General features: G+C 38.2%; 2 protein-coding genes across 2 annotated transcripts in view; both read right to left on the reverse strand.

Moving 5' to 3' along the window:
- Positions 1-585: 585 nt before the first annotated feature.
- Positions 586-5,935, reverse strand: LOC137124510 (uncharacterized). Its single transcript, XM_067499591.1, has 4 exons — positions 5,884-5,935; positions 5,339-5,417; positions 3,183-3,292; positions 586-2,146 (listed from the first exon to the last, which is right to left on the reverse strand). The coding sequence occupies exons 3-4, from the start codon at positions 3,290-3,292 to the stop codon at positions 1,516-1,518; spliced, it is 741 nt and encodes a 246-aa protein (XP_067355692.1). The 5' UTR covers positions 5,339-5,417; positions 5,884-5,935; the 3' UTR covers positions 586-1,515.
- Positions 5,936-9,362: 3,427 nt separating this feature from the next.
- LOC137124496 (uncharacterized) overlaps positions 9,363-11,862 on the reverse strand; it is a 3,044-nt gene continuing 544 nt past the window's right edge. Inside the window, exons 2-3 of the mRNA XM_067499572.1 lie at positions 10,386-10,495; positions 9,363-10,113 (exon numbers count right to left, since the gene is read on the reverse strand). Of these exons, the coding sequence (XP_067355673.1) occupies positions 9,513-10,113; positions 10,386-10,495 (711 nt within the window). The 3' untranslated portion in view covers positions 9,363-9,512. The remainder of the gene's footprint in view (positions 10,114-10,385; positions 10,496-11,862) is intronic.

Consider the following 11,862-nt stretch of genomic DNA (forward strand, 5'->3'; position numbering starts at 1 on the left):
TCTCACTGCTAGACAATGCAATGGTTCTGACTCTGTCCCCTTCTCTGTCCCTATCAAATAGCTGAAAATGTGATTTGTTAAAATATATTCCCAGCAACACATTGAAAAGAGGGATGGGGGCAACAAAAGACTGAAAAAGTTGTGTAATGTTAAAACACTTAATAATATTGTTAATTAGCAACAGGTCAGATTATAATTAAGTACTTTGGGAACATTTCAGGAGACTGCGTTGTAATTAAATAGCTGGAGAGTAAAAGCTGTTAAAACAGTTTGATCACAATTTAATAAGAAGAAAATTGGCCTCAGAAAATGGACTCGTCTCTATACTTGTTCTGTTAGATCTTAGTGCTGCATTTGATACCATTGATCACAACTCTGTGTTAGGACTGATTAGGACTGTCTGATAAAGGCCTAATGTTGTTGTAATGCTGGATGCTTTAATTTCTCATAAAACAGCCACATATTACTGATGACAGGTTTGGTTACACTACACACTGTGTAAACCACCAAACCTCCAATATATCACATGTAAAAAAACATCTGTATACAGTGGTTCCAAATGACTGACACAAAACCAGACCAAAGCAATTGCTAAGCAAAGCTTTATTTTATGGAGACAGAACACAAGAAAAGCTTGTAACTTTAAACAATCAATAAATTCCAGTATACATAAAAATACAATGTTTTATTTACTGTATGTTACACCTTTTACATATTTTATTTCTTTTCTTTTAGGGAAAACAAGAACATTTGATTGGATACAAGAAAATGTCCCTGCTGTGGTCAATTTAATAAAATCTTTATAACTTTTGTAAATTCATGTAGGGTAAGGATCTGTCTGCTCCTCTATTATTGTCACCATTGTAAAAGAGGAAAATTCTAAGAACCATTCTAGGACAACAAGAAATTCTCTCAGAATGTTTCTACTATTACAAGAAAACTTAATACTTTTAGAGTATTTTCACATTAAGTTTTTATGTTTTGGAGACACAGATCATGGTCCAGATTTCTAGTGTATAAAGTTGCAGAGAGGTGGATGACTGAGCCTTTTCAAAAACATGAACTGCTCACGTGCAATCTGAGATTGTGTGACGCACGGCACCGTGTGGTCACATTGTATGCATGTATAAATGTAAAATAACAAAACCAAAAAAGGACCTAAAAACACTACAGCAGAAACAGCAATTGAAAATCCTTCTTAATGTGCCTAAGATCTTAGAGGGTTTCTTTCCTTAATGAAAATTAATAAGTACCATTGAGTAAAGCGTAATATGCGAATATAGAAAAGCATTTTAAGAGAAAAGACAGCTTTTTTAAACCTTAGTCACAGTATATTCATGTGACTGCTGCAGATTTGAGCTCAGGTTCTAACAGATGTACAGGGATGTGCACATGTACTCCTTTGTCTGTTTTTGTCAGAGGGAGATTCAAAATGTCTCAACAAGATCAGTTACTTAAACCATCACTCAAGTCAGTACACTGCACACGTCCCTGTATATCTTTTTATATCTTCCTTTACTTCTGATTGCTGCTTTGCGTGTTGGATGTGCCTGCTTGTTGTGCATCATATGAAACACAAGAAGGCGTAACTTGTTTATCAGTAGAACAGCTGACACACAGCATCTGATCATTGGACTTGGCACAACGGAATATGTTCTCAAGACCGAGACCAGATTCTTCTGCAAGATTTGTAAGGGCTTGCTTGCGTTGTTCCTCACTAGTGGACTGTTCTGGATTTAAAGATTTGAATACATCAGTAAACACAAAAGCATATTGTTTCCATTTCTTAATGTCCTTTAATTTCTCAAGGATGTTTTGTGTATCCTCCTTATTTGTACATTTATGGAAACATGGGGATCCAAATACATAGAAAAGCAACAGATCATGATCAAAATAGTTATTATTGTCCAAAGTGTTAAAGTTTTGTAGAACACGATACTCTGCATGATACTCCGGGGTCGTTTTAGTCTTTCGCAAAAATTTGGCAGCAACGATCCTGCCTTCCTTATACACACCGCCACTCAGTATTTCTTCCTTCACTTTGTTTCCATTCTCTGTGGTAAAAACCTGGTTGATATCATAATCCTGGTCCGTGTTCTTCAGTGGGATGCTCACTGCCATACTGAACATGCATTTAGGATCATATCTGCCAAAGGAAACACATAAACAAAGTATTAGTAATTATATTGGAGCATGTAACACAAAGCACAAGTACATAAAGTGAGTGAATTTAAAGAAATTATTTGTTTGTTTGGTAGACACAGCAATGCAACACATTAAAATACATTAATAAATGTATATTAAAGCCAATTAGCCCAGGAAACTGAAAATCAAAATACTTAAAGTTAAATTAAATAGTGTCCATTTATTTGAGTCAATGCATTAATGTTGAAGTGTTGTTACACAGAATGATCAATTCCACTATCACAGCTGTTTTTATTTCAGTGAATCCAATTGAACTGAACTTGCACCGGTTCTGGTCGGTTTCAGACGATGCAGGGATCTGTACTTTAACCCTCTGCACTGCTTGTTTAATTGGAGACATTTTGGACCTGGGTTTGTCCCAAAGTGTCCAGCCAACCACAGCTGACGATGCACTCGCAGATGTCATGGTTATCAAAAAGGTTCTTGTTCAGCAGCAACTTCACCGCTAGTCTCAAACACTTCTTCACATCTAACAAGAGGAGGGGAGTCCCCAGGATTTTATGTCCAATTTAGAACATCAAGCAAGTCCAGCTGCCACTGAACAAGCAACTTGGGATGAATTCATTCTGTGGACTCCTGCTGTAGTAGACATATTTAAACTATTGCTGCACTATTTATTAAATAAATGAAATACATGAACTGGCCTGTTGTGATACCAGAGAAAAATACATGTAACTTAATTCTTTTATGTCTTTAGTTTGACCTCATTGTACATTATTACTGACAAGAAGCTCAAACCACTGAATTTGTACAGCCCCAATTAAAAAACAGTTAAAAAGCTCAAATTCAAAATGAGCTAATATTTTCCAAGAAATGGTAAAATGTCTCAGTTTCGACATCTGATATGTTTTTTATGTTCTATTGTGAATAAAATATGGATTGATGAGATTTGCAAATCATTGCATTCTGTATTTATTTAAGTTTTACACATCGTCCCAACTTTTTTTGAGTTGGGGTTGAAGATAAAGTGAACTTACTTGTCTAACATGTCCTTCACAATTGTTGCTAGTTTGTTCTGGTCCACAGCTGCAAAACTGTTTCCAGCAAAGAGCAACAAGGCCACAGCCGTCCAGGAGAAGCTGTTCATCTGAGCACAGGGTCAATGTGGTGAGAACAGTGCTAATAATAGTTTTACTAGTATTACAAAACCAAGAACACGATTTTTGATTCAAGTTTAAATACGTTATTGGCATATCTACATTGTCGATTGGAATTTGTTTCGGTTGGCTTGCGCATTAACAGAAAAAACCTTCACCAAATTACATAAAATACCAAAAGAATAAAATTAAAGAAAAAAGAAATTAATAAATAAATAGAATAAAAACATAAGAAACAAAATCTATCCAATAATACAATAAGAAAATAAAATATATCAACCAATTTGATAAATCAACCCAAGGCAATATTAAAATCAAGAGATCAAGGGAATATTAAATACTAAGACCCTGTGACCATGTAATGTTACTGAGTTAACAGTAATAATTAACATACCGTCACAAACTGTTTTATTAACATAAAACAGTCCCCAGCCCCACAATTAAGACCAATACATTACATAAAAGTGTTCTAAGGTGTTAAGAAGTTGAAGATGATTTGGGGGTAAGTGCTGCTCTGGAACCTGCTTGTTCTAGTCTTAATGTTTCTCAGTCTTTTTTGAGAGGGGAGAAAATTAAAAAGCCAGTTTGCCGGGTAGGAGGAGTCTTATAAATCTTAAGGTCTTTTTTCTTAAACTTGGCCTTACAGATGTCTGAAATTATGGAACTTAACATCCAGTGATTTTTGATGCAATATGAACCACCCTATTCAGCTGTCTCTATAAAATAATGTCAAGAACTCAGAGTGTGTCAAAGGCCAGTGAAAACAAGTGGGTTTTAAGAAGGGATGAGGCCTGTTTGATGTGCAAGGCCAACTTGTTCCACAGTATTGGTGCAGCCGCCTGCAAAAGCTTTAAGGACTTTAATTTCAGATTTAGCACTGGAAGCCTTCAACACAAAAAGTAAATCGGTTCACGTCCTAGAGCTAAACCCTTTATAGTTCTAAGCAGTAGATTAAAATATCATGGTCCACTGTATAAAACGCAGCAGTTAAATCGAGTAGTACAAGGACCACACAGCCAGCAGAGGCTAAGTAGCTTGTGTTCATGTAAAAATCCTATTAACTGACTATAAACAATTTTCTCTAAAATCTTTTATAAAAAAAAAAAAAAAAACGCAATCTGGAGATAGATCTAAAATTAGCGAGAACATGTGGATTTAGCCCAGGGTTCTCGTTGAGAGGTTGAACTGTGGCATGTTTAAGATTTTTGGGGACCATCCCAAAGGTTAGACTACCATTAATAATGGTGATGAATAGATGGTAAGAAAAACCTCTTTAAAAAGTTGGAAGGGAGAGCATCATAATGTGACCCCAAGGGCTTCAAATGATCAACAATCTCCTGAACCATGACTTTAAAAAGTCATTAGTCATAGATTTGTCACCAACAAGAAGGAAACAGTCCTATTTGGCCATGACCTCGAAGTCAGAAAGGCATTTCTTAAAATCCTTGTCCTAGTTTGGTGGTCCATGTTGCTCAGAGCTTAAATAAATAAAGTTTGAAGCTGGAAAAAGAAATGAACAGCTAAAGACTAAACACTGGACTCAGTCACACAGAGAAAGTCTAATCCACTGGATGCAAAGTAATCTTTAAGGGTGTGTTTAATAGGTCCAAACAGCTGGGATTAGGTTTTTTCAGCGCACGTATATTAACACAGCTGAACTGAAGCATTTATGGTTTGAACAAGAGAGCAGTTAAAGTTCTCAGTTAAAACTGGATCATATGCAAAGTACTTCAGGCTAGCAGCTGATATCTGTTTTGCCTGCGCAGCAGGTTCCGTACTGTACCTCATGCTTTTTCATTTTAAAAGTAGAGAAGAAGGCTTAGCTGCATTATCAGTACAAGGTTCTGAGTTGGTTGTAGTCTCAAACCTACAGTAAAAGTTGTTTAAAGCATTAGGTAGGTTAGGATCTCTAAACAAACATACTCTGCTTTGTAGTTAGTCGTTAGTTGGAAGCTCTGCCACAACTCTCTACTATCTTTAGTGTTGAGCCTGTTGAGAAAAGCTGAAAGAAAGTTGTGTGTAGGTGATGAACTCACCTTCACAGCCTCACCGGTGGGATCTGGTCCTAAATCAGAATAAATATGTGAGCGTACAAAGAACGTGTCCGGGTGTTCGCTTCCCAAATTATGACATGTAAGAACAATAAAAGGAGAAAATGAAAATAATCAAACACACAAAAGATCATAACGTGATTTGAATGGAAAATAACTTAAACTATTTACATCAATCTGGCATATCATTATGACCACCTGTGCAATCCCAAAGTGGGTAGTGCAGTATAGTGATGGGTGGTCCAGCTATTTCAAAGATTCAGCTCTTTTGGAAAGAGAGTTCCCTTAATCTTCTCATTCACTACAAAGAATCGACTCTCAGAGCCGACTCGTTTGTGAACACCACATCACCAGTGGATTTGTACTACAGTGTATTATAAAGAGAGATGGTTCTAATGTTTTGGACACCACATTCATTTTAAATAGGGTGAAACTATCTGTAAGACTGTGCTGCAAAACTGAACAATGAGCAGAAACACACCCCAGTGTAAAAAAAGAGTCAGAAATACGTCCAGTTGGAAATCTTTTACCTGCTTTGTTGGATGGAGAACGTTGTCTGATAGATGCTGTTATCTGTGTTGGCTTCTCAGCTTGAGGACAGGTGATGCTGTCTCAGTGGGACAGATGAGTCAGTTTTATAGAAGAGACACTGAGCACATGGTCAAACCCTCAGAGTGGCTCTGTGCCCTTATTTGAACATAGTTCATGAAAAAGGAAGGAGGTAGCAGAGACGTGCTGCAGTCAGATAGAGAAATTAACTTTTCCAGGAAGTACATTAAGAGAAAGAGCAGGGGAATGAAGTGACAATCACAAACAGAAAAGTGCATGCAAAGGACAAGATATTATTAAAACTATCAACACAATGTGCACAAACAAAAAAAACTTGTAGGCTGTTAGTTTAGTGGTTAGAGATGCACATTAGACTTAATGTATAATGTACTATATGATATATAGGTAGTATTACATGTAGGAACGTAGGAGTACTCGTAAGTTGTAAGTTGTTTGGGAAACAGTAGGGAGATAGAATCTTTGGCAAGGAACAGGAACAGGATATGGTGTTTGTCCTCGAAAACTGAGCATAGGAGTCTTGGTTTTTGTTGTGGGAAAAGCCCGCTCTCTATTTGCTCTGTCTATTTGCTCTCTGTATTTGCTTTTGCTTTTTGCCTGTCTAACTGATGCTTCTTTTGACTGAATTAGTTTTTCATCCTGTCTGATACAAATTGGAACCTCTCTGTACCATTGTACAATAAATATATTTATTTTCTTAATATATGGACTTGTTGTGGTCTGAGTTTATCCACGACAAATAAGTAATACAATGTGGGGCGGCTGTAGCTCAGTTGGTAAGGCAGTCGTCCAGGGACCACAGGGTCAGTGGTTTGATCCCCAGTCCTCAAAGTTTCCTTGGGAAAGACACTGAACCCAAAGTTGCTCCCGTTGGGTCAGTGTGTGCGTGAATGGGAATCAACATTGCATTTTGGATAGAAGTGCTATATATGTGACCATTTAAATAACACATTTTGTCACAAGACTTCATAGCATCTGTATATTTATTATAGTAACATGACAATTAAGATATTTTGAAAAGTGAATCTCAAATGTAAAATGTGGGTTTTAGAACCAGACATTATGGAAAGGTGTAAGAATGTCATTAAAAATACAGTCCTGAGGTGTATGAATGGATGGGAGAGTGGGATCTTATCTATTCAACATTCAAATTTCTTCAACTGAACGACAACCTGTTGAGGACAAACATTAACAGACAGTGTGTATAAAGTGTAGTTATCAGTGAAGTGGCAGTTAAGATGTTGGAGTGAGTTTGCAGCTCCTTCATTTGTTCATCACATGTCATGAGAAAAATAAACCTTCACAGTCACTGGAACCCAGGTAACACCACAACCCAAACACTGACACTGTTTAACTATACAAGACTGAAAAATTATAACCTGTTCATACAGACAATAGATTTTAGTGGCTTCATGGACACATTTATTCATTTGGTTACATTATGATCATGTGATGTATCAGGGAGCTCATTATGAGAGAACAGGCTCAGATGACTGGAGGTCAAAGGTCAACCATTACTTGGAGACTGTTAACCTGTAGTAAGAGGTCACTATGTGTGAAAGTTATGGAGATTCATTAAAGAGACACTACATGACCAAAAAAGATACCGAAGTATTTAAAATATGATCACAATCTGCTCAAAGTTGTTCCAAAAATCAAACATTGACATAAAATGAACCCAATTAAAATTCCTGACAATCTCATTCGTAGTCGTTTTGTGTCTCTTGCAGTCCGAAGGCTTTAAGGCTACAGATAGAGGTGGGGCTTTTACCTGCAGGGGCAGCACTGAGGTCACGTTTGAAGCCACGAGGATTTATTACATTATCACAGATGGAACATTTGCAGCAACTAGTCCCGAAGCTATAAGATTGTCGTTGACCGGTAAACCGTTTGGACACTCAGGTCCCTGTGTGAAAGACTGATAGACAAAACAAACTATTTCTCGCCTATTTGAGGCCTAATGTTGTTGTAATGCTGGATGCTTTAATTTCTTCCTGAAACAGCCACAGAGCTGATGAAAATGCAAAGACCTGCAGTGAGCAGTTTACATGAATTTGGACTCAGGTGTCTCCTTCTTTCTTTTGTTGGCGTGTTCTCTTGACATACACCAGTCAGCCACAACATTAACACTACGTGGTGGTTTTAACATTGTGGTGGACAGGGGTCAGCTTGGGAAAACCTTAATTCTGGCCATAAAAGGTGTCAGAACACGGGGGGGCCTGTGCATCGGGTCGGGATGCAGAAGGACGCAGCCTCGAATCCCACCCCAGCCGGTGTGGCCCACCCAGCCACCAGGGGCAAACTTGGGAGGGTTGCAACCGGAAGTGAATCCAGCTTAAAACTCATTAAAAGCACCAGGTGGTATCAAGGTTGTGACCGATTGGTGAACACCACCAACACCCAGTGTTGATCAGTGGAATAACATGAACCCATCAGCAGGTCTCACCTGTATTTAGTAATTGTCGATGTTTTGAATGCAGTTACACAGTAAGTGAAGTACTGTTTGGAAGTCGTACAGAATAAAACAGTGGAACAGGTTTTATTCTCTGTAACTGAAATTGTTGCTGCTTCTCTTGTTGCTGTGAACAGGCAGCTGGAATTATATCTCATATGTGACCCAGTGAACAAGTAGCGATGTCTGATGTTCCTCTTTTGTGACCCCTGAACATACTGAACTTGATAACCTAGAGGCTTCTATCCAGTAACAAGACTGTGTAACTTCCTCTGTGAGACTGTGGTCACTCTCCACAGTCTGGAGAGACCACTCCACCTCTGAGTTCAGCTTATTTCATTCCTCATGAAACATCTGCAGAGTTAATATTTGGTCTGACGAGATGTGATGGAAAATCAAGTTTTAATAAATAATGATTAAATTTAATCCTTAGCATTTTTCCTAGTTATAATAGCAACTTGTAAAATTGTATGTTGTTCAAATATTGTCTCATATATATGTTTTATCCTGAAGTGTTTGCAGAACTGCTACAAGGTCAGTTATTGTCTAACAGCAGACCATCTCACACTGACTCTGACCCAGAGACACTTCATGCTCACAGGTGCTTATCAAAGTGCTGAAAAGGGAAAAGGTTTCCAGAAAAGGAGAAAAGTGCTGGGAGCAGTAGCCTGAGGGTGGAGAATGTTCTGCCCAGCAACAGAAGCTTAGAAAACTAATGTGTGATGTATGAAGTTTAGAACTGCACTTGAAACTCTGTTGATGTTTTTCTCTCTTCCTGGATGTCGAAGCTTCTTTACTGATTCCACTTGAGGTGTCTAAGAGCAGATATTGTCATTTTTTGCCATGACACAAGATCATTGTGAAAAACCAGGAACTGATCCTCACCAGCTCATACGAGCCCTACAGTGAAGCCTGATGGTGGCAGCATTGAGCTGTGAGTGTGTGTGTGTGTGTGTGTTTTACCAAATGATAAAAGACAGTACAAGATCATTTGATTTGAAAAGCTTTAATTCATGAAGACAGATTATCAGAGACTCTTTTTCCCTTTTAGGCAGAGGAAGATCCACATTCTGCTCATCCAATTCCCACTTCTTGTATGTTTTATCCCTGTAGTTTGTTGCACTTGTCTGTTCTTCATCATCAAACACATGCATCTGCAACTTCTCCGTTAGTTGAGCAGCTGATGCACTGCATCTGATTATTAGATGCAAAACAGCGGAAAATGTTTTCAAGACCAAGTTTTTGATTTGCTTCACCAGAAACATCTGCTAGTTTTTTAAGAGCTTCCCTGCGCTGATCTGGAGTAGTGGACATTTGTGGATTTTTGGATTCAAATGGACGAGTAAACACAAAAGCATAGTGTTTCCATTTCTGAATCATTCTCAACTTAGTGAGGATGTTTTCTTTGTCTGCTTCATTTGTACACTTGTGGTAACACGGGGATCCAAACACATAGAAAAGCAACAGATCGTGATCATAATAGTTATTGTTCAGCAAAGTGTCAAAGTTTTCTAGCACACGAAACTCTGCATGAATATACTGCTTTTTGTTTTCTTTCCTGGGAATCACTTTGGCAGCAACGATCCTGCCTTCCTTATACACACCGCCACTCAGTATTTTTTCCTTCACTTTGTTTCCATTCTCTGTGGTAAAGACCTGGTCGATGTCATAATCCTGCTCCGTGTTCTTCTTCACTGGGATGCTCACTGCCATACTGAACATCTGCTTTGTTGGATCATATCTGCCAAAGGAAACACATATACAGAGTATCATTAGTTATGTTGGAGCATGTAACACAGACCAGTGAATCCACCTGAACTGAACTTGCACTGGTTCTGGTCGGTTGTTGTCAGAGTTTGTGTTGGTGTTCAGCCACTAAACAAAACGCACACGAGCCAAATACTATGAAACACATGTAATTTCTTTCTCTTCTGTCTTCAGTTTGACCTTGTTGTACATTCTTATTCATAAGAGGCTACAATCATGCTGAACTTGTAGATAAAGTGAACTTACTTTTCCAACATGTCCTTCACAATTGTTGCAAGTTTGTTCTGGTCCACAGCTGCAAAACAGTTTCCAGCAAAGACCAACAAGGCCACAGCCGTCCAGGAGAAGCTGGTCATCTGAGCACAGGGTCAGTGTGGTGAGAACAGTGCTAATAATTTTTACTATTATTACAAAACCAAGAACACGATTTTAGATTCAAGATCCAATACGTTATTGGCATATCTACATTGTCGACTGGAATTTGTTTCAGTTTGGCTTGTGCATTAACAGAAAAAACACTCACCACATTACATAAAATCCCAACAGAATAAAATCCAAAGAAAAACGAAATTAATAAATAAACAGAATAAAAACATAAGAAATAAAATCAATCAATCGACAATAATACAATAAGAAAAGAAAATATATCAACCAATTTGATAGATGAACCCAAAGCAATATTAAAACCAAGAGATTATTAAGGGAATATTAAATACTAAGACCCTGTGGGGGAGTTAACAGTAATAATTAAATAAATACCTTTGCACATAAAACAGTCCCCAGCCCGACAATTAAGACCATTGTTTTATTTATTTTTTTTTATCCTTTCATTTTATCCCGTGAGTTCAGGGTTGTCACAGCGGATCATCGTCCGCATGTTGATTTGGGACAGTTTTTACGCTGGATGCTCTTCCTGACACAACCATCCTCAATTTCTACCGGGCTTGGACCAGCACTGCACAGCTGGGGAGGGGAACCACAATTAAGACCAATACATTACATAAAAGTGTTCTAAGGTGTTAAGAAGTTGAAGATGATTTGGGGGTAAGTGCTGCTCTGGAACCTGCTTGTTCTAGTCTTAATGTTTCTCAGTCTTTTTTGAGAGGGGAGAAAATTAAAAAGCCAGTTTGCCGGGTAGGAGGAGTCCTTTAAATCTTAAGGTCTTTTTTCTGAAACTTGGCCTTACAGATGTCTGAAAGTAATGGAACTTAACATCTAGTGATTTTTGATGCAATATGAACCACCCTATTCAGCTGCCTGTCTAATGTGCAAGGCCAACTTGTTCCACAGTATTGGTGCAGCCACCCGCAAAAGCTCGGTCCCCTCTGAGCTTAAGTTTAGTTTTTGGTGAGCAGCAGGTCAGCTGATCTGAGTGACGGTGGTGGAACGTATGGATGCAGGAGCTCCGAGAGGTACAGCGGGGAAGAACAATTTAAACATTTAAAAACAAAGAGAAGAAGTTTAAAATGGATCCTAAAGTGCACAGGCAGCAGTGAAATGAAGATAAAATAAGAGAAATGTGCTCATATTTATGCCAGTTAAAAGATGCGCAGCAGCATTTTGGACAAGCTGCAGTTGAGAGACTGACGACTGACGACTGACTGATGGAAAGATAAAGTACATTGCTGTAATCCAGCTGACTGGTAACGAAGACATGAATTTCATTATTTCAGATTAGGACTTTAATTTCAGATTTAGCACTGGAAGCCATCAACACAAAAAG

Source organism: Channa argus, chromosome 3 (assembly GCF_033026475.1).
Source record: "Channa argus isolate prfri chromosome 3, Channa argus male v1.0, whole genome shotgun sequence".
Taxonomy (NCBI): Eukaryota; Metazoa; Chordata; class Actinopteri; order Anabantiformes; family Channidae; genus Channa; species Channa argus.